The sequence below is a fragment of the Orcinus orca genome, chromosome 18, assembly GCF_937001465.1.
Source record: "Orcinus orca chromosome 18, mOrcOrc1.1, whole genome shotgun sequence".
Classification (NCBI taxonomy): Eukaryota; Metazoa; Chordata; class Mammalia; order Artiodactyla; family Delphinidae; genus Orcinus; species Orcinus orca.
In genome coordinates this window covers 27940704-27965774 of record NC_064576.1, presented here as the reverse complement: position 1 = coordinate 27965774, position 25071 = coordinate 27940704, and the positions used below count along the sequence as shown (strand labels likewise).

The following is a 25071-nucleotide window of genomic DNA, read 5'->3' as shown; positions in this document are numbered from 1 at the left end:
GTAAGTGAGCTGGAGAGAGAGAAACATATTGCAGCATTTGATAAATACCTCCCACACCTTCATAAGAGAGGAAGAGCAGTTGGGAGTGAGCTGATAACTTTCTCTCATGTAGAGCATATCCTAGGAAAAGTTGTGTTATAAGAGACATAATAAGCCTTGGTCCCCAGAATCTCTATTTTTTCCTTTAATCTGCTCTGCAAGGGAGTATTATATTCCTTAATGGGGCAGTAGAAAATAATTTACATGATTATAACATAGATAAATGCTCATATTCAAAATGTATGCTATGACTCTACATAACAGATAACTCATATCTTCTCCCAAACATTGTGTAGTCTATGTAAAGAAAAGCATTTTCAGTTGCTATGGTTAACAAAATTTCTTTTTAGCATTTCTCTCTGTATCCACAGAGAACTGGTGGTTTTTCTTGAAGTTAATTCCAACTGCTCATAAAATCACAAAATTATAAGGTCTTCCACTGAACTGCCACAGAAAAGGTTTGGAATCAAGCCTTTGTTTGACCCTGCAGCATTTGGCTGGGCTTCTATAAAAATCTATTTTTCACACTTTGACTGACAGCTCTTCATCTTCTACCACAGTGTAAAAGACACGATAAGATAGATGTAGTCTTAATTAAAGAATAAAAATTTATTTTTACATTCTTCAACTTGGGAAGTTTATGGGCAATCTGAACTTCTTTTATTGGATCTCCAAATCTAGCGGATGACATCAATCAGGGTGAACAACCAGAGTAAATCCACATTTTGTACTTTTCATGATCTGGAACTTTTAATTTTGCTTTAAATATTAGTATAAAATATTCAGAATAAAATCTTATAATCCATTCTACCAAACTTGATGTGTGGCACTGTTTAATAAAAACAGCAAAAATTCTGTGAACCCCCTAATAACATGGTTTACTCAATGATTCACAATTATATTCCTTTGGGAGTGTGCTTCTTTGAAGGCAAGCAGACGTTCCAATTTTGAGTTATCTACCTACAGTGGTTGGATTTGCAGGATTCTGGTTTCTCCTCCCTGCTTAGATCTAAATCCATTTCTGCTCTCCCTCACAATAGCTAGGGTCCAAAAGACTTGGGTGCTGGGCGTGAGGAGGTGGGGTGGTATAGGCAGATCAAAGATGCAGTATCTGCAGCAGCCAGGAGTGGAAAGTGTCAGAGCAGGTGAGGGCATCCAGCATCAGGCTGAGAAACTAAACATAACCATGTCATGAGGGCAGAAGCAAATGTGTATTTGGTTGCTAGGGCTGCCATAACAAGAACCACAGCCTGGGTGGCTTAAAAGAGAAATTAATTTTCTCACCGTCTGGAAGCTAGAAATCCAAGATCAGTATGTCAGTAGGGTTGGCTCCTTCTGAAGGTCCAGAGGGAAGGATCTATTCCAGGCCTCTCTCCTTGGCTGGTAGAGGGCTGTCTTTACCCTCTGTCTTCACATTGTTATCCATCTGTGTGTGTATCTGAGCCTAATAAAGCTACCAATCATATTGGATTAGGGCCCACCCTAATGACTTCATTTGAACTCGATTTTTTCTGGCGTTAGGACTTCAACATAGAAATTTGGTGGGAGGGCAAAATTCAACCCCTAAGGAAATGTCCCAAAATAAGGAAACAAAGCCCTGGTTGGGAGCTGTGTGAAAAAAAGGAAAGAAATATGTGCAATTCAGTGGTGAAATAAGGCAGGTTCTAGGTGATTGACGCAAATGGAGGTGAAATGTCCATCACTGTCTCTTCTGAACTTTTTCTGAGAGGTTATTGTGCACACTCTGTACCTAGATGTGGCCGAAGCTGACTGCCATAAAGGTTCAGGGTCTAATATCTTTCCCTTGGGGTCCCTTTCAGGTCTTTTCCCAGAGCTGGGTAAGGTAGCATAGATTTCTACCAGAGAAGGGGAAAAAAGAGAATTTAAATTAATTTAATGCCACAAGTATTTTTGGAGCAGCTACTGTGTGCAAGGCCATGTTAGGCATGGTAATGTGATTTTACTCTCAAGTCATAATGAAAAGCACCAGCTTCCTTAAAAAATGTCACTCAGTTCATCCAAGGTTAGCTTTGGAGGGAGAATCACTTCCTGGGACAGAATTCTAATTCCCCAAAATTCACATTTCCTGGTGATCTCTCACTGTTTGCCATTGCCAACCGTCCCTGTTTGGCATTCCTGGGAAACTGGATTATGGAATATCATGATAATCCACTTAATTTTTATTCCATTATCCCCAAGTATTTGGTAAAGTACTATTGTATTTTAAAATGTTAAGGGGAGGATCATTTAATGCTCAGGCTATTAAGATAGTATGGTAACCCCTGAGGTCAAGAAGGTGACTCTAGTAATAGGGAAGGACCACCACGGGTTAGGTGAACGCAAAGCCTGCTGTCTCTGTTTCTAGATTTGAAAGATGCGATCTGGGAGGTCTCCTCACACAGTTCTAGTAGTTCTGTTGAAGAAGTCAGTTTTGAATTTTACATCATTCAGACTGCAGAATCAAATGATTTTGATACTTATGAGCTACTTCTGAAATCCTGTACTTTTTACGTATATTAATGGGCATATTTTCTACTATAACTCACATTAAAAAATAATTTAACTAATTTCTACATTTTAAAAGATGTGCAGCTAGTATTTTATTTTGTTTTGTTTTGTTTTTAATAGATCTTTATTGGAGTACAGCTGCTTCACAATACTGTGTTAGTTTCTGTTGCACAACAAAGCGAATAAGCCATATGCATACACATGTCCCCATATCCCCTCCCTCTTGAGCCTCCCTCCCATCTTCCCTATCCCACCCCTATAGATGGACACAAAGCACCGAGCTGATCTCCCTGTGCTATGCTGCTGCTTCCCACCAGCCAACTATTTTACATTCGGTAGTATATATATGTTGATGTTACTCTCACTTTGCCCCAGCTTCACCCTCCCACCCCATGTCCTCAAGTCCATTCTCTATGTCTACCTCTTTATTCCTGCCCTACAACTAGGTTCATCGATACCAATTTTTTTTTTTTTTAGATTCCATATATATGTGTTAGCATACAGTATTTGTTTTTCTCTTTCTGACTTACTTCACTCTGTATGACGGACTCTAGGTCCACCCACCTCACTACAAATAACTCAATTTCGTTTCTTTTTATGGCTGAGTAATATTCCAATGTATATATGAGCCACATCTTCTTTACCCGTTCATCTGTCGATGGACACTTAGGCTGCTTCCATGTCTTGGCTATTGAAAATAGTGCTGCAATGAATACTGTGGTACATGACTCTTTTTGAATTATGGTTTTCTCAAGGTATATGCCTAGTAGTGGGATTGCTGGGTCATATGGTAGTTCTATTTTTAGTTTTTTAAGGAACCTCCATACTGTTTTTCATAGTGGTTGTATCAATTTACATTCCCACCAACAGTGCAGAAGAGTTGCCTTTTCTCCACACCCTTTCCAGCATTTACTGTTTCTAGATTTTTTGATAATGGCCATTCTGACAGGTAGAGGTGATACCTCATTGTACTTTTGATTTGCATTTCTCTAATAATTAGTGATGTTGAGCATCTTTTCATATGCCTCTTGGCCATTTGTATGTCTTCCTGGTGAAATGTCTATTTAGGTCTTCTGCCCATTTTTTAACTGGATTGTTTGGGTTTTTGGTAATGAGCTCCATGAGCTGTTTGTATATTTTAGAGACTAATCCTTTGTCTGTTGTTTCATTTGCTCATATTTTCTCCCATTCTGTGGGTTGTATTTTTGTCTTGTTTATGGTTTCCTTTGCTGTGCAAAAGCTTTTAAGTTTAATTAAGTCCCATTTGTTTATTTTTGTTTTTATTTCCATTACTCTAGGAGGTGGGTCAAAAAAGATCTTGCTGTGGTTTATGTCAACGGGTGTTTTTCCTATGTTTTCCTCTAAGATTTTTATAGCGTCTGGTCTTACATTTAAGTCTTTAATCCATTTGGAGTTTATTTTTGTATATAGTGTTAGGTAGTGTTCTAATTTCATTCTTTTACATGTAACTGTCCTGTTTTCCCAACACCGCTATTGAAGATGCTGTCTTTTCTCCATCATATATTCGTGCCTCCTTTATCATAAAGTAGGTGACCATATGTGTGTGGGTTTATCTCTGGGCTTTCTATCCTGTTCCATTGATCTATATTTCTGTTTTTGTGCCAGTAGCATATTGTCTTGATTACTGTAGGTTTGTGGTATAGTTTGAAGTCGGGGACCCTGATTCCTCCAACTCTGCTTTTCTTTCTCAAGATTGCTTTGGCTATTCAGGGTCTTTTGTGTTTCCATACAAATTGTGAAGTTTTTTGTTCTAGTTCTGTGAAGAATGCCATTGGTCATTTCATAGGGATTGCATTGAATCTGTAGATTGCTTTGGGTAGTATAGTCATTTTCTCATTGTTGATTCTTCCAATCTAAGAACATGGTATATCTCTCCATCTGTTTGTATCATCTTTAATTTCTTTCATCAGTGTCTTATAGTTTTCTGCATACAGGTCTTTTGTCTCCTTAGGCAGGTTTATTCCTAGGTATTTTATTCTTTTTCTTGCAATGGTAAATGGGAGTGTTTCCTTAAATTCTCTTTCTGATTTTTCGTTGTTGGTGTATAGGAATGCCTGAGATGTCTGTGCATTAATTTTGTATCCTGCAACCTTACCGAATTCATTGATTAGTTCTAGTAGTTTTTTGGTGGCATCTTTAGGATTTTCTACGTATGGTATCATACCATCAACAAACAGTGACAATTTTACTTTTTCTTTTCCAATTTGTATTCCTTTTATTTCTTTTTCCTCTCTGATTGCTGTGGCTAGGACTTCCAAAACTATGTTGAGTAAAAGTGGCAAGAATGGACATCCTTGTCTTGTTCCTGATCTTATGGAAATGCTTTCAGTTTTTCACCATTGAGTATGATGCTTGCTGTGGCTTTGTCATATATGGACTTTATTATGTTTAGGTAAGTTCCCTCTATACCCATTTTCTGGAGAGCTTTTATCATAAATCGGTGTTGAATTTCGTCAAAAGCTTTTTCTGCATCTATTGAGATGATCATTTGGTTTTTATTCCTTAATTTGTAAATGTGGTGTATCACATTGACTGATTTGCGTATACTGAAGAATCCTTGCATCCCTGGGATAAATCCCACTTGATCATGGTGTATGATCCTTTTAATGTGCTATTGGATTCTGTTTGCTAGTATTTTGTTCAGGATTTTCGCATCTATGTTCATCAATGATATTGGTGTATAATTTTCCTTTTTTGTGATATCTTTTTCTGATTTTGGTATCAGGGTGATTGTGGCTTTGTAGAATGAACTTGGGAGTGTTTCTCCCTCTGCAATTTTTTGGAAGAGTTTGAGAAGGATGGGTGTTAGCTCTTCTCTAAATGTTTGATAGAATTCACCTGTGAAGCCATCTGGTCCTGAACTTTTGTTTGTTGTAAGATTTTTAATTATGGTTTCAATTTCATTACTTGTGATAGGTCTGTTTATATTTTCTAATTCTTCCTGATTCAGTCTTGGAAAATTGTACCTTTCCAAGAATTTGTCCATTTTTTCCAGGTTGTCCATTTTATCGGCATATAGTTGTTTGTAGTAATCTCTCATGATCCTTTGTATTTCTGCAGTGTCAGTTGATACTTCTATTTCATTTCTAATTCTGTTGATCTGAGTCTTCTCCCTTTTTTTCTTGTTGAGTCTGGCTAAAGGTTTATCAATTTTGTTTATCTTCTCAAAGAACCAGCTTTTAGTTTTATTGATCTTTGCTATTGTTTTCTTCGTTTCTATTTCATTTATTTCTGCTCTGATCTTTATGATTTCTTTCCTTGTACTGACTTTGGGTTTTCTTTGTTCTTCTTTCTCTTTTAAGTGTAGGCTTATATTGTTTATGGGATTTTTCTTGTTTCTTGAGGTGAGATTGTATTGTTATATACTTCCCTCTTAGAACTGCTTTTGCTGTGTCCCATAGGTTTTGGGTCATTGTGTTTTCGTTGTCATTTGTTTCTATGTATTATTTTATTTCTTCTTTGATTTCTTCAGTGATCTCTTGGTTATTTAGTAACGCACTGTTTAGCCTCCATGTATTTGTGTTATTTACAGTTTTTTTCCTGTAATTGATTTCCAGTCTCAAAGCATTGTGGTCAGAAAAGATGCTTGATACGATTTCAGTTTTCTTAAGTTTTCTAAGGCTTGATTTGTGACCCAAGATGTGATCTATCCTGGAGAATGTTCCATCAGCAACTGAGAGAAAGTGTAATCTGCCACTTTTCGGTGGAATGTTCTATAAATATCAATTAGGTCTATCTGGTCTACTGTGTCATTTAAAGCTTGTGTTTCCTTATTTATTTTCTGTTTGGATGATCTGTCCATTGGCGTAAGTGGAGTGTTAAAGTCCCCTACTATTATTGTGTTACTGTTGATTCCTCCTTTCATGGTTGTTAAATTTGCCTTATGTATTGAGGTGCTCCTATTTTGTGTTCATAAACATTTATAATTGTTATATCTTCTTCTTGGATTGATCCTTTGATCATTATGTAGTGTCCCTCCTTATCTCTTGTAACAGCCTTTATCTTAAAGTCTATTTTATCTGATATGAGTATTGCTACTCCAGTTTTCTTTCGATTTCCATTTGCATGGAATATCTTTTTCCATCCCCTCACTTTCAGTCTGTACGTGTCCCTAGGTCTGAAGTGGGTCTATTATAGACAGCATATATATGGGTCTTGTTTTTGTATCCATTCAGCCAGTCTCTCTCCTTTGGTTGGGGCATTTAATCCATTTACATTCAAGGTTATTATCAATATGTATGTTCCTATTAACATTTTCTTAATTGTTTTGAGTTTGTTTTTGTGGGTCTTTTTCTTCTGCTGTGTTTACCACCTAGAGAAGTTCCTTTAACATTTGTTGTAAAGCTTGTCTGGTGGTGCTGAATTCTCTTAGCCTTTGCTTGTCTGAAAAGCTTTTGATTTCTCCATCGAATCTGAATGTGATCCTTGCTGGGTAGAGTAATCTTGGTTGTAGGTTTTTGCTCTTTCATCACTTTAAGTATATCCTGCCACTCCCTTCTGGCCTGCAGAGTTTCTGCTGAAAAATCAGCTGATAACTTTATGGAGATTCCTTTGTATGTTATTTGTTGCTTTTCCCTTGCTGTTTTTAATATTTTTCTTTGAATTTAATTTTTGTTAGTTTGATTAATATGTGTCTTGATGTGTTTTTCCTAGGGTTTATCCTGTCTGGGACTCTGTGCTTCCTGACTTGGGTGACTATTTCCTTTCCCATGTTAGGGAAGTTTTCAACTCTAATCTCTTCAAATATTTTCTCAGACCCTTTCTTTTTCTCTTCTTCTTCTGGGACCCCTATAATTTGAATGTTGGTGCATTTAGTGTTGTCCCAGAGGTCTCTGAGATTGTCTTCACTTCTTTTCATTCTTTTTTCTGTATTCTGCTCCTCAGCAGTTATTTCCACCATTTTGTCATCCAGCTCACTTATTCATTCTTCTGCCTTAGTTATTCTGTTATTGATTCCTTCTAGTGTATTTTTCATTGCAGTTATTGTGTTGTTCATCTCTGTTTGTTTGTTCTTTAGTTCTCTAGGTCTTTGTTAAACGTTTCTCATATTTTCTCAATCCATGCCTCCATTCTATTTCTGAGATTCTGGATCATCTTTAATATCATTACTCTGAATTCTTTTTCAGGTAGATTGCCTATTTCCTCTTCATTTATTTGGTCTTGTAGGTTTATACCTTGTTCTTTCATCTGTGGCATATTTTTTTACCGTCTCTTTTTTCTTTTTTTTTTTTTTTTTGAGTAGGATTGTGTTCCTGTCTTACTGGTTGTTTAGCCTGAGGCTTCCAACACTGGAGTTTGTAGGCTATTGGCTAGAGCTGGGTCTTGGTGCTGAGATGCGGAACTCCGTGAGACCTCACTCCAATGAATATTCCCTGGGGTCTTTCTCTGTTAGTCCAGTGGTTTGGACTCAGAGCTCCCACTGCAGGAGCTTTGGCCCCGGGCTTGTGAACCAAGACCCCACAAGCCACCTGGGGCAGCAAAAAATAAAGAAAAAAACAGAGTAAAAAATAAATAACATTAGACTAGGAAACTAACAGATATGTTAGGAGAATATAAAATAAAAAGATAGTTGAATCAACAACCAGAAGGTACATCAGTACCACAATAGTAAAAAAGAGGAGGGGGGAAAAGAAAAAAAAAAAAAAGGCCTTGGCTATGGAGGGCAGGGCCTACGCAAGGGCAAGGTTTGGATGGTGGGCAGGGCCAATGCTCAGGACCCACAGGGCTGGAAAAGGCCCTGGGGGCTGTGGTGGGTGAGGCTTAGGCTCAAGGAACAGAAGGGGCCCAGGCGTGCCCCCCACCCCTGGTCTCAGATGGCAGGGGGCCTCACCTGGGAGCCCAGCAGGCTTTCTGGGCTTGAGTAGGAGGGGCAAATGCCCTCCTCTCCTCTCCTCCTCCTCCAGCCTCGGAGGGCCCCTCCCTCCTGCCTCTCTTGATCTCCCCAGCCTCCGTCCTATGCCCCCAAAGACCCACGCAGCCTGGAGGGGGCTTTGGAGGGCAGGGGATGGCCTAGGAGCTCAGCAGCCTCCCCAGGACTGAGTGGGTGTGGCAATGAACCTCCACTCCTCTCCCGCTCCTCCTGGAGGGCCCCTCCTGCCTGCCTCCTGATCTCCCAGGCCCGCAGCTAGTATTTTAAATGTGAGGTTTAAGTGTAGCTATGGAATGCTGCTTAATTAGCATATTTATCACTTATTGATGGCTTGGATGTTATATAAAAGGAGTATTAAATCTCATCCCACATAAATATGAGGACTTTTATGTTATTATTCATCCTTATCAATATTAATTTTGTGAGTCAGAGTCCCTACACTGATTCTCTGTAAAAGAACCTTACTTGAAATCTGCTATTCAGGACTGGAAAAGGGAGATTTATGAAAACAGGAGTTAACTCTAAAGATGTGAAAGTTAGGGCAGAAATAAAAATGAAAATATAGTCCCTCAGAATTCTGGAATCCATAGTGCCTAGTGCTGTGTCACTACACTTCTGTTAATTATCACTTATTTATTCTTACTCAGTTCAGTCACAACTGTAGTCATTGTGCCTATAAATTTTATTTACATTAACTCATTTATTCTCACTGCAACCTTATGAAATTAGATATTATTATCCTAGTTTACAAAAGGAAGCTTAGAAAGGTTGACTAACTTGCCCAAGAAAGTAGGAGAAGAAATGGCCTTGCTCTGACTCCTAAACCATCCTGCTAACCAATAGCATTGGTGACAAGGCTTTTCCAAACTCATGGAAAAAAATTAAGAACTACCAGCGTAATAGCAAATATATAAATAATTAATATATATATATATAACATACCAGAGAATATTGTATCTCATGAAGGTGTGTCAAATCATTATTGTAGCCCATGATTTAAGAATGTAATTGTCCCATTTATCCTCCACATTATGAATTGTTTATTCAAATTTGGGGTTGACTTCTCATATTTCTGTCATGCAAAAAGCTGGAATGAAGGCTCTAATTAAATATTTAAGAGTTGATTTCAGATGGGCAGGTGGCTCAGCCTCAAGCCTTGACTCTTTTACAAATTAGTCAATTGACCTTGGAAAATTCACTTAGCCGTTCTGAGCCCCATATGCTGTCCTGCAAGATTTTGTGAGATCTGAATGAGATAACCCACGTGGAAATACACAAGTTAGTACTTTGTGATGCAAAGTAAGTATTCATTCAAAGTTAGCCGAATGTGAATATCAATCAGTTGTTTCTTTTCAGACCAGATTTCTCAAACCTTCCAAAAAATTAGTTCTTTATTTCTCTCTCATAACGTAATCCATGCTCATACTTGAGTTGCATAGGACATATGGTTCGATGTCAGATTTTCAATGTCCATATTCTTAAAGACCACAAATAACTATGTTTAAATTTTTGTACTGATCTAAAAATTTTTTATTCTAATGTTTATTTCCTAAAATTGTATGTAATTACATCATATATATATATATATATAAAATATTTTTTTTCCTATAGAGACCAGGACCTAGAAAATTTAATTGAAGTAAATTCCAGTATGTCTAAGAGTAAAAATGAAAGGTAAGGCTTATTATAATTTACATTTTTCTTATGAATTCCATATGAGCCTTCATAAATTATATAACCTTGAAAGATTTTCTGAGAAGTTGAACTGTACTGTGATATTTAAATATAAACACCATATGAATATGAAAAACAATATACAGGGTACTTAATAACTGATTTGGAAAAAAGTTAGCAAAATTTGAATTCTGTTGGAATTTCTGACTAAGGGCCTGCTGTTCAATGGCTTACTGTAAAAGGCATCATGGAAATTCAGTGCTCTGCACATGGGCTGTGAAGATTTATTTTTACTTACTGTTGCTTGGTAGGTTTTCAGCGGTGCAGAAAGCACTCTGGGAATCTCTTCCTTGGATACGTAGTGCTAAAAGAATGCACAAATTCATCACAGCCGCAAAACAGGACCTAATTTTGGAATTTCTTTACATCACAGAGAATACCAGCTTTAAAACTGTTGTACTTTGTTTCTTTTACAACGAAGGTTAGGATAGAAGCTATACTTCATTGTTGTTACAGATTGTTTAAATTAGGAAAGAATTTTAAAAGTCTTCCATGTTTAGCAATTCTTCTCCCAACACATGGGAGGACCCTAGAAGCAATAAGTTTCTATTTTTAACCTTCCTAAGATACAGCTGCCTTTTCTGTTTAAAAGAAAAAAAAAAAAAAAGTTTATGTAAAGAAATGATATTGTTGATATCAAGTGAAGAGAGTAGAAAAGTAGGAAAAGAGCTGGCTCAATGTTTGGTCTGTTTTTCATATCTCTTAAAGGCTCTTGCATATAAGAGGTAGGTAGTTTCTTTCTGTTCCCTTAATTCCCCAAATCATCCTCTGCCTTCTCTTTTTGTGATCCCAAGCAAGCCTCTGATAGAATGAGGGAGGATACATTTTCAGTAGGATCCACTATTTTGGGAACAGTATTGGGCTTACAATTAACCAAGCTCATTCAAATATTATTTGGAAATGATCCAGATTAAAAAATGACAAGTAAATGAGGAGGTATAATTAAGGAACTTTTCACTGAATATGACTTGAGAGGTGTTTCAGTTTGAGTTAGGCTTTCTCATGAAACAGGGTTTTATTGGAAAGATTAATGAGGAAATGGAAATTCAAGGACAGGAATGGTAGCATGGCCGGGCTTCACGGAGGCCTGCACTGGAAGGTTGTTCATTCTTGACCAGAGGACATTCCATCAGGAATCCCCAGACATTAACCTTAGTTCTTGGTCATTGTCAGTTCTTTGTTGCCTATTTTTGTTGCCTTTGTTGCCTATTCTTTGCTGCCTATTTTTCTCCTGCTCTTCCCTCTACCTATTGGTTTCCTTATTCTCTGCTCTGTAGCTGTTTGATAACCAAGAACTTTAGCTGCCTCTCCTTCCTCGTAACTTCACCTTCCTCTAGCTTTCCAAGGTCTGGCCTCCTTCAGCAAGGCGGTGTGGTTGTGGCCATCTGTGTAGAAGAGGCTGTGGGATGGAAAACACCGTGGCTGTAACGTGCACACACTCTCCTTTACTTTCCTGCAGTTTCATCTGTGCCTCTTTCCTAACATAACCCAACAATCACACGTACATTCACAAATGCACCCCGTCTCTCCAGCGGGATGGTGATCATCACAGTCAGTTACTATGTCTGGAGGCCTTAACCACCACTGCAAAATCATTTGCTCATCCCTGAGTTCTGTGTTCAGATGTTATTCATTCTTCTTCAGTTCTATCCAAATCCTGTACAGGATCTGTCTCCAAATTAAATGGAAAATGTAGATACTGCCCCAGCCCTGAAAGAACAACTGTAATAAAAGTTCTCACGTGGAAAAAAAAAAAGTGGAAAAAAGAAATCTCTGGGCCCAATTTTGCACCCATATAATTTTGGCTACAGAAAAGAAAGTTTACTTGACTCTCAAAATGGGTAAAAATTTAACAGAAAGAAAATTGAGGGTCAGAGAGTAAGAGACTTGATCAGGTGCAGAAAGTTCGTAAATTAGAGAGGTATCCTGGCCTCAAGTCCTCTCTTTATTTTTCCACAGGAGAATTCTGCTATTTTTAAATTTTATTTATTTTTATTGAAGTATAGTTATTGTACAATGCTGTGTTAGTTTCAAGTGTACAGAAAAGTGACTCAGTTATATGTATATATATATATATATAATATACTCTTTTTCAGATTCTTTTCCATTATAGATATTATAGGATATTGAGTAGACTTCCCTGTGCTATATAGTAGGTCCTTGTTGATTATCTATTTTATATATAGTACTGTGTATGTGTTAATCCCAAAGTCCTAATTTATCTCCTGCCCCCCCACTCCACTATCACCTTTGGTACCAATAAGACTTTTTTTTGTATATTTAAAACCTGTAATTTTTACAAGAGCTCAAAACCTTGATAGTTTTATAGAAGTAAACCCTATCACATACAACAGTTCAAAATGGTAAACTCTTACTAAGCTTTTAGTCTTCATGCAAAAGAGATTTATAAAGTTTGCAGTGACATGGGTATTTATCAGTTGAAATTATTTTATGCTGTTTAAAGTCAAGTTGCCAATGTTAAGTCAAATAGGACAATGGAAATCTAAATAAGAGTCATAGGCCAATCTGTTAAACTGACACTTGATTTACTTTATTTACTTTATGAATGTATTCACTTTGTATAGTAATTGGATGTCCACATAGATACATGCTTTCTGATTAGTATATTCACAGAGTTGTACAACCATCATTACAATCACTTTTACAACATTTTCATCACCTCAAAAAGAAACCCAATGCCCAGTAGCAGTCACACATCATTTTCCCCCAACCCCTTAGCTCTGGACGACTACTAAGCTACTTTCTGGCTCTTTAAATTTCCTATTCCGGACATTTCATATAAATGGAATCATAAAATATGTGGTCCTTTGTGACTGGCTTTTTTCACTTGGAATAATGTTTTCAAGGTTCACCCATGTTGTAGCATGTCTCAGTATTCCATTTCTTTTTATTGCCAAATGATAGTCTACTGTGTGAATGTACTACATTTTGTTTATCTATTTATCAATTGATGGGCATTTGGATTGTCTCCACTGTTGGCTTGTAATTCACTCTTATGAACAATGCCGCTATAAACATTCATATATAAGTTTTTGTGTAGAGTGTGTTTATTTCTCTTGGGTAAATACCTAGGGAGTGAAATTGTTGAATCCTACAGTAACTCCATTTGAAGAACTTCCAGACTGTTTTTTAAATCAGCTGTACCATTTGATGTTCTCACTAGCAGTGTATGAAGGTTCTAGATAGTTAAATTTTCAAGGTGAACTTCCACTGCAGAAAACATTTTCTCAAGTGTAATTCCATTTGGAATTTTGTAAGTTCCAACACAATATTTGGTTTTATAGTTTATGGAGTTATTCAATTAAGAAACAAAATTGTGACCGTTGATTGCAAGTTACAATTCAGCAATTTGTTTCAATGAAGGGTAACGTCTTAACAATAAAGCCATCAAGCAAAAAACATTGTCAGTCATAAGTTCTTCTTTAGGAATATTATTCAAGGCATCTAAGGAATAGTTTGGTGGAGAGTTCTCTATTGCACTGGTTCCCACATTTTATTTACATCAGACTCACCTGCTAATCCAGGGCCCACACTTTGAGAACCAGTGCTCTTTTGGGTAAGATGTCAGGCTGCCTCTAAGGTAGTGGTTCTCAATCTTGACTTGTATGTGAGACTTACTGGAGAGGTTTAAAAGACTGCAAATGCCCAAGCCATACGCCAAACCAATTAAACCAAATTCAACGTAAGAATTTTGGCAGGACACAGTTCAATCCTTATCAGAACTGTTTACAAATTATTTCACTTTCCTATCTGCAGATTTTGCAAATTGGTGATATTTGATTTTATCTTTCTGAGGACAATACAGACACATTTCACACTCATTGACAACCTTTGTCCTTTGAAACTATTTGCTAAAATTGGGTTTTGTATTATATACTATATGATTTGAATATTTCCAAACAATTCACAGCTAGTTTCATTTTTCTGGAATGACATATTCTAATGATTGTATTAGAAAATCTTCTACTTTCTCATTACTTAGCGTCATTTTAACTCAGCTGTAAAACATCTGTTTTGTGAAATATCTGTCTTAAAACTAGAAGATGGTTTTCCGTATGCCAGAGTTGATACGATGTGAACAGATGTTTTCTTCTTCTTTAAGAGCTACCTGGAAATGGAAGGAACAGGCCAGTCAAGAATGATAAATCATGATCAAGATCTAAATCCTCCTCTTGGTCTTTATGTCTCTCCTATATCAGAGTTTACTAACACAGGGGAGGAAAAAGAGCTAAAGCTTTCACTACTCCTGCATTAAAATTTTCCTCTGTCTCATAGGAAAAAGCAAATATGCCTGCACTTTGTTAAGCATAGTGACATTTTTAGATTAGCAGAAATCTAGGTCAAAGTTCTTTTGCAATCTTCAAAGTACTGTTTTACATTAAAAACAAAATGGAAACTGGAATTTCTCAGAGGAACCCCTGGATAATTTTCATTAAACTGATAAACTGTCAGATATGTTGTACATGAAAAACTTTCTAAGATGGCACTGCTGCTGTGAAAATATTACTGGAACCAATTTCAGATGGTTCCTGCCCTTGGTAAAAAAGTATTCTGTCTTAGTGTTAGATAATGTGACACATGCCTGTAGATGATTCCTAACAGTAAGATAGTGGTCTCTGTGGAGGAGTAAAGTCATACATGTATTCTATTTGTGTATCTGTGCAGAAAACAGGCAAACAAGAAAGAGGTTCACTGTATATTTTTAAAAGTTCATTGAACAGAATTTTAATAAAACAAAAACCTTCTATGTGGCCTTGATTTTAAGTGCCAAATATTTGCATTTGCTTTCTCAGGCAAGATGGCCAAGTTAGTGGGTCTACTGAGGCTTTAATCAGCCCATCTTCTAGAACCACTGCCTACTCTTATGAAGCACAGAAGATGCTCAGGTACTGTGGTCAATTATAAAACAACTGACAGGACTATTCTCCTTCTGTTTTTTTTTTTTTTTCTCCTTCTGTGTTTTAAAGAAAACATCCACATACAACCTGATCCTTCCTTTGAAATGCAGAAATTTTTAATTTTACCAGTGGCTAAGCAGGCTTATACAAAGGTGTTGAGTAAACATCTTGGTCACTGGTAAGTTGTCAATTATGAATAATGAGTGTAAACTGTGATTTTTCCTTAAAAAGTCTATATATTTTTTAAAAAGCATGATTGAGACATTGGCATTGACATTCTTTAAGTAGATTTAAAGGTTTCATTAAATCAGATGTTATCATGATCGTTAATTAAGGTCCACTTTTTGTTTGAGATTTGTGGGGAAAGCAATGGTTTGGAAATATGAATGGGACATCAGAGAAATAGACACTAAAACATGTTACAGGAATATTCAAAATAATCATCATGCTGTACAACAGACTTATTGAGTGACCGATTTTCATAATAGTATTCTGGAAGTAGGCCAAGGTACTTCTGGAAGTTAAGACAAAATGGGAGACATAAATAAATTTTGCAGAAATGGATTGATACCACTTTAACATTCATATTTTAAAGGTAATAGTTTAGAAGGACTATATGAGCATTATTGTTTTCATTGGATTGGATAATTGCCTTGTTAATTTGATTATCCTGTAAACACACTTTAAACATGAAGTAAAATGGTTTGTATTGCAGCTCCAATGCTGAAACCAGGCATGCAGGACCAAAGGATACTGTTGTGTACACAAGGACGTATGCGGAGAATAGGTACTGGAAATTTATTTGAAGTATTTTGCTATATATATTTTATAATTTTGAAATAATCTGTGTTTAAGAAGGAATGCCATTATTTTAGGGTATGCTTGCTTTTTTCAAATTGCAGAATGTTTAAGAGTATATCAAGTTCTTTATATAAATAAATATATAATTCTTTATAATCTTTCCACTATTAAGTAGTTGTCAAATAATCATACAATTTCATTGAATGGACTAAAAAATATTTTAATATAACACGTGTATACATAATAGGATAGTTATTTGAAAGTTGTCACATAAACATACATGCCCATAATAAGCTTTATAAAATTACACAAGTATTGCTATGCTAATTTGGAGTCACACTTTAATTAAATGGTTCTATCGACTGTTGTTTACCTCTAATCTGAAATAAGGGGTATAACTTTTAGTAAATAAGCTCTGGCCCGCAAAATCTGCTGCTTGATGTGATGGATGTTGAGGAAAATGTCAAACAAGGTCAGGGATTCACAAGTCATTCGATTTTGCAGAGTATAAAAACAAGAATTGGCCTAATTGTGATGTAGGGTAATGGTGGGGCATTCAGATGTGGATATACGCATGCGTGTGTCAATCATCGCCCATTTCAAAGAGGCCAGAGAGCAGAGTATGGGGGCGGGGCTCCCAGAAATTCGAGGTGCGTTCGATTTGAGCAACCTTCCCCCCAAAAGGGATTCCTCAAACCCCAAAGTAAGTTACCTTGTAAAATGCAACCTCAACTTTGATTTTGCTGCTTAATCCAATTCTCCCTAAAATCTACACCGACAGTGCAGTATGTATTAGACCAGAGGCCCTAGAATCAGAGTTGGGATTGAATCTTAGTTTGTCATTTACTGACTATGTGGCCTCAGCAAAACTACTTAACTTCAGTTTTCTGTCTCCATTCAAGTCTCAATTTTCTGACCAATAAAATGGGAATAATTTTATATGTATCAAGCATAAATATGTGCAAACTTTTATTTAGCATTGTGGGCTATGCTTTCCGTAAAGCAGATTCTATTTCTAACAGCAGTCTGCCTACGGGCAGTTTGGAGGGAGAGAAGGATTTCTCATTAAAAAATCCCAAGTGAGGGCTATGGAGTTATCCTTCACTGTATGAAATAATAGGAACATATTGCTTCTGGTCCTAATATGCTCCCAGGTAGTGTAGGTACTGGGGAAGCAGTTATGGACAGTCAGCTGGTTAGTGCACTGCAAACTTCATTTGTCTCCAGGAGAAAGTGACGTTTACAAACTGGAGCAGAAAGGGAACAAAGAGGACTTTTAAAAGTTACAATATTTTTGCTTTCATTCTAAATGATTCCTGGATGTTTTCAAGCAAATATAAAAACTTCCAAAGCTTTCTCTAAAAGTTCAGGAGTGTTTCTCTACGTGAATGGTGTCTGTCTATATTTGCCTGCACTGGCTCGTGCTTTGTGTATATTCTTTATGTGAGGCTACAGATAGCTTTCTTTTAGTAAAAATAAGGGAGGTGCAAGTATAGACTTCATGAAAAACAATAACTGCTTTTCCTGCTTACACTTGTTCTTGCACTCTCCTTGCCCCATTCTTTATTTATCTTGGTGAATGTGTCAACTTATGTCAACTTGGAGGTTTCTTGCATATCAATACTTCTCCAGATTTAAAAAAAAAAAGAGTGAGTACATTGTCCTGGCTTGTAACATCCCAAAGAATAATAATAATGAGGCTGTGTGAGTGGGTGTGTGTGTGCTTCCTTGCCTGCATAGAGGTATATACTTCAATATTAGGGGAACAGCCCAATTCTCACATGTCCATATGTGTTTGTTTCTAGTAAATCACCAAAGGATAGATATCAGGAGAGTATCTCTGGAAAATACATACAAACCATTTATTCGACTTCAGATAGGTGAGTATGTCTGTATTTCCATACATAAAAGTATATACACACACATATAAACATATGTATTTTTATATATTATAGATAATATATATGTCTGTACATACTTTATAAATATACATTTTATTATGTATGTGTATATGTATTTATATATAATATATATTTACATATCTTCATTATGTATACAGCACTGAAATATATATGTACACATTCTTGTAGTCCATTGAACTTGGAGATGACATTCCTGATAGCGGTTATATTGGTGATCGTATGAGTGGAACAAAGAACAGCAACCTCTGCATCTAGGAATTTGCTCCTTGACTTCCTGGCTGTTGTTCTTTGATTTTGATGTACTTTATTCCAGTAGAGCTTTCTGTGCCTTACAGCTGCCTCCCAGGCAAGTGTCTCTGCTGTTGGTGATCCCAGGAGTCCCCAGTACTGCCACATTATTAGCATCTAGGCTTCATTGCATCCCTAGACCGTGCCCTCAGCCCTCCCTCCTTGCGGTTTTCCAAAGCCAGCTCACCCTACAAACAGCTGCGTGGATGTGCCGCTGTGACCCACTAGGGCCCCTGCTCAGTTCCCAGGAAGGAGGTTAGGGTGAGCATCAATTTAGTGCCGGTAAACTGACCTCAGGCTTTTGCTCTTGATTACTCTCTTTTACCATTTTATGCTCAGTCGGGTAAATAGGTGACACTCCTGAGACTGTGGCCTGCAGACTTCCAGCGGAGGAAATAAAAATAATTAGCATTTCAGTCCAACCACTGGAAACCAGCTTAATGCAAATGTCCGGTATTCTATGGGAGGTATTTCTCTATTGCAGGGGGTGGAAATATGGCTCACTGAGGGTCACGACATATCTTTTTTTTTTTTTTTTTTGCTGTACGCGAGCCTCTCACCGCTGTGGCCTCTCCCGTTGCGGAGCACAGGCTCCGCACGCGCAGGCTCAGCGGCCATGGCTCACGGGCCCAGCCGCTCCGCGGCATGTGGGATCTTCCCGGACCGGGGCACAAACCCGTGTCCTCTGCATCGGCAGGCGGACTCTCAACCACTGCGCCACCAGGGAAGCCCCCATATCTTATTTTTATGCACAGCCTCAGCTTGTAACGCAGTCCTTGGCACCTAACAGATACTCAATAAATTATTCCTGAATAAACAAACCTATGTTCCATTTACTAAGGGAAACATAGGTGGGCCAGGCATCAGAATTACATCCTCTTTTTGTCACTTTTGTTAAGATCTTCTATTACCAAGGCTCTTCTTAGTGTCTTGCGTTTAAGTCACACCTCTTTGATGTGACTATAGGAGCACCACAAGTACTGCTTAGATAACCAAAACACCAGAGCTAGGTTTTTCATAACGCTCTGAAAAGATCTTTGACTGAGTATGATCTTTTTTTTTTTTTTTTTGGTCACAAGGCACAGCTTTGTTCCATGACCAGGGATCAAACCCAGGTCCCTGGCAGTAAGAGCATGGAGTCCTAGCCACTGGAACACCAGAGAATTCCTACTAAGTATGATCTTAATAAGGATAACACCAACACCAGAGCTTTCCCTGGGCTCATATTTTTATTGTTAAGGAAGAAAAGCATTCTACATTAAAGTGTTGCTCTCAAAGTGAAGAATTTCACTCCTGTTCCTCAAGTGATCCTTGAAATGTTTTCAGTCATCAGAGCAAAAGTCAATTCTCCGTTAAAACTGGTTAGTCCAGCAAACTTTTTCTGTTGATCATTGTGTGAAATTAGCTGCATCCCCACAGTTCTTACCTAAGCACATCAATCCCATAACGTGACCAGTGCCCCTTTACAAGGTAAATACCAAATTCCTCTGTACATGATTTATGGGCCTTCAGAATCTGATCCTGCTGAATATTGACTGATGTTCAATCACTCCAGCCACCCTCATTATGTGGCACCTTGGTACATCCTGTTCACTCTGCTTGGAACCCCTCCATCACGCCCCTCCCCACCTCACTGAGCTCCCCTTGAGAGCTCCTTCACCCTCAAGCTTTAACTCAGATGGCACTTATGCTGACAAGCCTTTCCTGCTTCACCCCAGGGATAAGCTGCTCCACTGGCTGTGTTCTCCTAACTCTTTTCACACATCCATAAATATGTGGTGACCATCCAATCACACACCTGGCTACCCTAGTGGAAAGAAGGCTTCTCATTGGAGGAGACTCTCTCACTCTTCTTTATATTCCCAGCTCCTGTCTCAGTGTCTCTGGAATGGAAGAATGCTAGAGAGTGGGAGTTTTTACTCTGGAAGTGCTTACAGTCTAACATGAGAAATTTAAGTGTGTGGGTACCTACGTATGCATATATGTGAAAAATGCATAGGGAACTATTTGCCCAGAATAGGTAAGCAAGTACCTAGAGAGATCATTGAAAGAGGGAAATATTTATTTATGTATATAAGGGAAGAAGAGATTACTAGAATGACTGAGAGTATAAAATGAAACAAGGTTTATCTACTCCAATCCCTTTCCTCTCTTACCCCCTCCTCCCCTCAACTTTCCCTCCTCTCTGCTTCTAGTCCTGCACTCGATGACAGGATCGATTGTGGTTTCTGGGCATGACTAGTTCTTTCTAACCCAGCGAGCCCAGTCAATCTCACAAGCAGGCCCAGAGGTAGCATAGGGCTCTGTGGCCGCTCTGCCTTCATTCAGATCCCGCCTCTGCCACTCACTGGCTGCATGACTTACCCTTCTGTGCCTCAGCTTTCTCTTCTGTAAAATAATGATAAAAATAAGAGTACCTGCTTCTCAGAGATGTTATGAAGAATAAACTAGTTGATAGTGCGTGGAAAGCAAAGTGCGTGGAAAATGCACTGCACATATTAAGTATATTAGCACTATTAAGTATTAGCTATTTTTGTGTGTGTGTGTGTGGTACATGGGCCTCTCACTGTTGTGGCCTCTCCCATTGTGGAGCACAGGCTCCGGATGCGCAGGCTCAGCGGCCATGGCTCACGGGCCCAGCCGCTCCGCGGCATGTGGGATCTTCCCGGACCGGGGCACGAACCCATGTCCCCTGCATCGGCAGGCGGACTCTCAACCACTGTGCCACCAGGGAAGCCCAAGTATTAGCTATTTTTATTTCACCACCCCGGTATGTATCCTACTTTGGAAATTTCAGGCTTGTTTGCTAACACCCTGAGACTAGTAAACTCTGCAAGGTGCTAATTAAGACTGTCCTAAGACCTTCCAAATGGAAAGAATCAAGTAGTTATTGGTCTTTCTTAAGACTCTGGCGTGACCCAAGGTCTTTTGGACTTGCTGATCATTTATTTATTATTGAACATTATTTTTCCAAAGTAAATAGCAAAGCTCTTTTTTCCCCATCAAATTTGTGGTGAGATTATATCATATTGGAGAATTTTTGTCATGAAAGGGCCCCCAATATTCTGAGTCTTACAATGACACCAAGAGAAGTGGCCTAGGGGAGCGTTTTAGTGACTCTAGACCCTAGAATCTAGGTTATCCATCATTTGTGAATTCACCAACACATTCTTGAATGGATTTCTATTTTTGTACTATTGAATGTTTTGAGAGTTAAATTTTTATATTAATCTGCAGCATAAATTTTCTATGATGTAAGTACATTAATAATTCAAAACCCTCTTCTAGCTTCAAGGGGTACTTATGACCTAGTTCAGTTAGAAAACTGTGAACATCTTTGTCCTGCCCAGATGCACTTTTGATTGCTAATGAATTACTAATCTGAGACTTTCCTCCATGTTAATTCTTTGATATCATTTTGAAATAACTAGAAGGATCAATCACTTACCCTGCTGCCCTAGGATAAGTGAATCCTCAGCTTTCCTTGATGTTTACACAATTTACTACAGTATCAACACAATTAACGTATCATTTCCATACGCCTTTATGGGGAATACATCTGTCTTTTGCATCATGACAAATTTATTTTTAATTGCTTACATCTCTATAGGTCTGTCATTGAAATGGATATGTGCACTTACTGTCGAAAACCCTTGGGCACAGAAGCTAAGATGATTTTAAATGAATTACAAATTTGCTGCCATTCCACTTGCTTCAAGGTAAGGCTATGTTTATTGCATTTAACTCAATATAAAATTGCATAATGATTGGAATAAAAATAATTATTTAATGAAATATATGAGATGAAGTTAAAGCTTTCAGAAACACTGTCATGCACATTAATAATGCACTATTTAAACATTTCTCAGAGTTCTACAGCCTAAACCTCCAAGGTTTATAATTACTCTCTTGGCTTTAGGCTTAAAAGTTGATTATTGACACATTTATAACTCTTACCCTACAGATTGAAATCTGTAAAAAGATAAACACTTGTTCTCTTTAGAAAAGTTTTTGCAGCATTTTCATAAATCATGCATTACATAAAATATATAATGAAATCTGAAAAGGCAAAGAAATTGTTGAGAAGAAAGCTAGCATCTCCTTACATTATGAAATTAGGACCAATGGGCTTAACAATAGTTGAAACTCAGTCTGCTTTTGAGAGCATGATTAATTCTAATTAAATGTGGCTTAGTATAATAATAAAGCGTACATAGTAGAATGCGTCACAGTTTGTGTTTTTATATGCTATTTCTTTTACTTTTCACAAAAACATTCCGTAGGTCAACAATATAGATTTTGGTGTAACTGGGTGAGCACTTAACTAGGAACCTGAAGACTTGAGCTGGAGTTCTAACTGACACTAATTGAGGCCATGTGACTTTGGACATCATCTAAATTAGCTTAGCCTCAGTTTCCTCATCTGTAAAATGAAGTAGCTGATTAGACCAGTGGTTTCCAACCCTGGATGCATATTATAATTGTCTGGGGAGATTAGGAGAAAAATAGAATGCTTGGGACCAGCCTCAATTACATCAAGAATCTTAGAGATGACTGCTGGGCATTGGTATTTTTACAATCTCCTTAGATAGATCTAACAGGCAGCCAGTTTAAGAACCACAGCCTAAATCTATGGGTCCCTTCTAGTGCTGATATTCTATGACTGATACAAATTATCTAATTCAGTTAAGTAGATGTAATACTTTGACGATTGCTTCTCCTTAAATTAGCTTCAGAAAGTGACACAAAGCAAGAAGAAATATGATGCCTCATTTTGAGCAAATAAAATCCAAAAGGCCCTCATATATAGAATTCTATATAAAATGTAATCTGAAAATTTCATAATTATTTAATTATGACAGTAAAATTTCCTTTTAATTATTAAGTTTACTCAACGAAACAAAAGTTAGTCTATAGCTCCTCATTTAAAATTATTATGCAGAAAGTTTTTTAAAAGAAGAAAATTCTCCTGATTATTGCTTTTGGTAAATAGGAATAATTTCCATTTATTATATTTTGGATGATTTATTTCCATTTTCAATTTAATTATAAAATACTACTGAGAATAAAAATGTCCCCACACTCCTAGGAAAAGACAGATTATTCTATAGCCATAATAATAGAGAACCATCTGAACTGGCTTAAACATGTCAAACTGATCTATGACAATTTGCGTCAGTGAACTTGAAAGTCAGCCAGTTGGCAGTGAACTTGCTCCAGTGAGCACAGGTCTAAGGCAGATGTCAACCCTTTCCTTCCTCTTTAACCAACACAACTTGAAACAAACTTCCCGCTAAACCCTGCATAGGATCAGAAGTTCGTTTTGCTCAATGATGCTATACCCGGACAGCATAGCTCTCCCTTAGTAAGCAAACAATAAATGCACTTTGTGTTTTTGTTTGCGATATCCAGTGGTGATCTTGTCTTTGGCATAACCAATTTCTGAAAATGTATATCTACTCTGTTGTGAGTTACGTAGGGACTTCAGTGGTATATATGCCCTGAAATGCACACCTCCATAGTAGAGAGATTTATGAGAGGATTTATTTGAAAAGTTCGGTGTGTGGATCACAGACAAGTAAGTATACTCTTATTTTCCCTCTGGGTTCTCTTGAGGCTTCATCTGAGTGTTGCTATGAAGGATGGTACTGAATAAAGTAAAAGTTTTGTTTGTTTTTTTTGTTTTGTTTTGCGGTACGCGGGGCTCTCACTGTTGTGGCGTCTCCCTTTGCGGAGCACAGGCTCCGGACGCGCAGGCTCAGCGGCCATGGCCCACGGGCCCAGCCGCTCTGCGGCATGTGGGATCCTCCCGGACCGGGGCACGAACCCGTGTGCCCTGCATCGGCAGGCAGACTCTCAACCACTGCGCCACCAGGGAAGCCCCCAAAAGTTTTTTTTTTTTTTTTCAATCCTGTTACGCCAAGAATCTAAACTTCATATATAATGTAAACTTTATGCATTCTGTTTAGTGTGAAATATGCAAACAACCTTTGGAAAACCTACAAGCCGGTGACAGTGTTTGGATTTATAAACAGACAATACATTGTGAATCTTGCTACTCTCAAGTTGTAGGTAAGTGTTAAGCTCTGTAAGGAACCATCACTAACATTAATGAACTTTTAATATTGATGAAAGATCTCAAAACCAAAAAGTATTTTCTTAATTATATTAAAAATTCAGCTGCAGATAACATGGTGGCATTTCACTTTATGGTATAAAAATCAGTCAACATTTATATTTTCTTCTGATGTCAGACCAGACATAGATACAACTAAGCAAAAGTCATTTATTTTAGGAAATTTTCCATTTTTTCCAAACAAAAACAGATTTTCTTTGCTCTACTGATGGGTGGAGTTGAAGTGCATTTCTGTGAATGACCTTTACATTTGCACTGGAATATACTTTTTTTAAACGTAATTTGGTTATTATACTAAATGCCTTTTAATGTTATTTTTAAACAGAAAATTTAGAGTTAATGGTGTAAAATTCTATATTAATGTTATTTTTAAACGGAAAATTTAGAGTTAATGGTGTAGAATTCTATATTGCATATAACATTTGAGTATTTTTTTTTACCTTTAAGACCAACTTTACTATAATTTGGATACCTAATTAGCATAAATGTGAGAAGAAACATTAAAGGTCTGCATTTTTAACTCATATTTTCAATAAGCTTAGCATGAAAGCTGTAAAAGTTGATTTAAAAGATGTGTACAGTGCACAGTAAGCTAGCAATATAAAATCCTATGAAACTTCATTGTAAAGCTATTATCAACATTTAATTTTTGCTTCAATAGTAAGTAGGTAGAATAACCATGATGATATTGGGGAGCTGGTCAACAGCACTGTGTGAAAGGCAAGTTGCCTGCTGGTGGTGAATGAAAAAGGAGCATTTGCGATTTTTACACGGGATCCAAAATATGGAATTTAAAGACAAGTGTGTGATATTAATGAGGTACTGAGAGGCTAC

The 25071-nt window shown here is 37.4% G+C and overlaps 1 protein-coding gene across 18 annotated transcripts in view; it reads left to right on the top strand.

The window, feature by feature from the left end:
- SCEL (sciellin) overlaps positions 1-25071 on the top strand; it is a 140942-nt gene that overhangs the window by 104060 nt on the left and 11811 nt on the right. For 13 of the 18 annotated variants that reach the window (XR_007472993.1, XM_049700982.1, XM_049700991.1 and 10 more), the window contains 6 exons: positions 10049-10111; positions 14986-15078; positions 15806-15877; positions 17697-17771; positions 21712-21820; positions 24071-24173. Coding sequence is in view for 17 of the 18 variants with exons in the window: in XM_049700982.1 (XP_049556939.1) it covers positions 10049-10111; positions 14986-15078; positions 15806-15877; positions 17697-17771; positions 21712-21820; positions 24071-24173 (515 nt within the window). In the remaining variant the exon portion in view is untranslated. The remainder of the gene's footprint in view (positions 1-10048; positions 10112-14985; positions 15079-15805; positions 15878-17696; positions 17772-21711; positions 21821-24070; positions 24174-25071) is intronic. The other 5 variants (XM_049700992.1, XM_049700989.1, XM_049700985.1 and 2 more) reach the window with 3 other exon arrangements.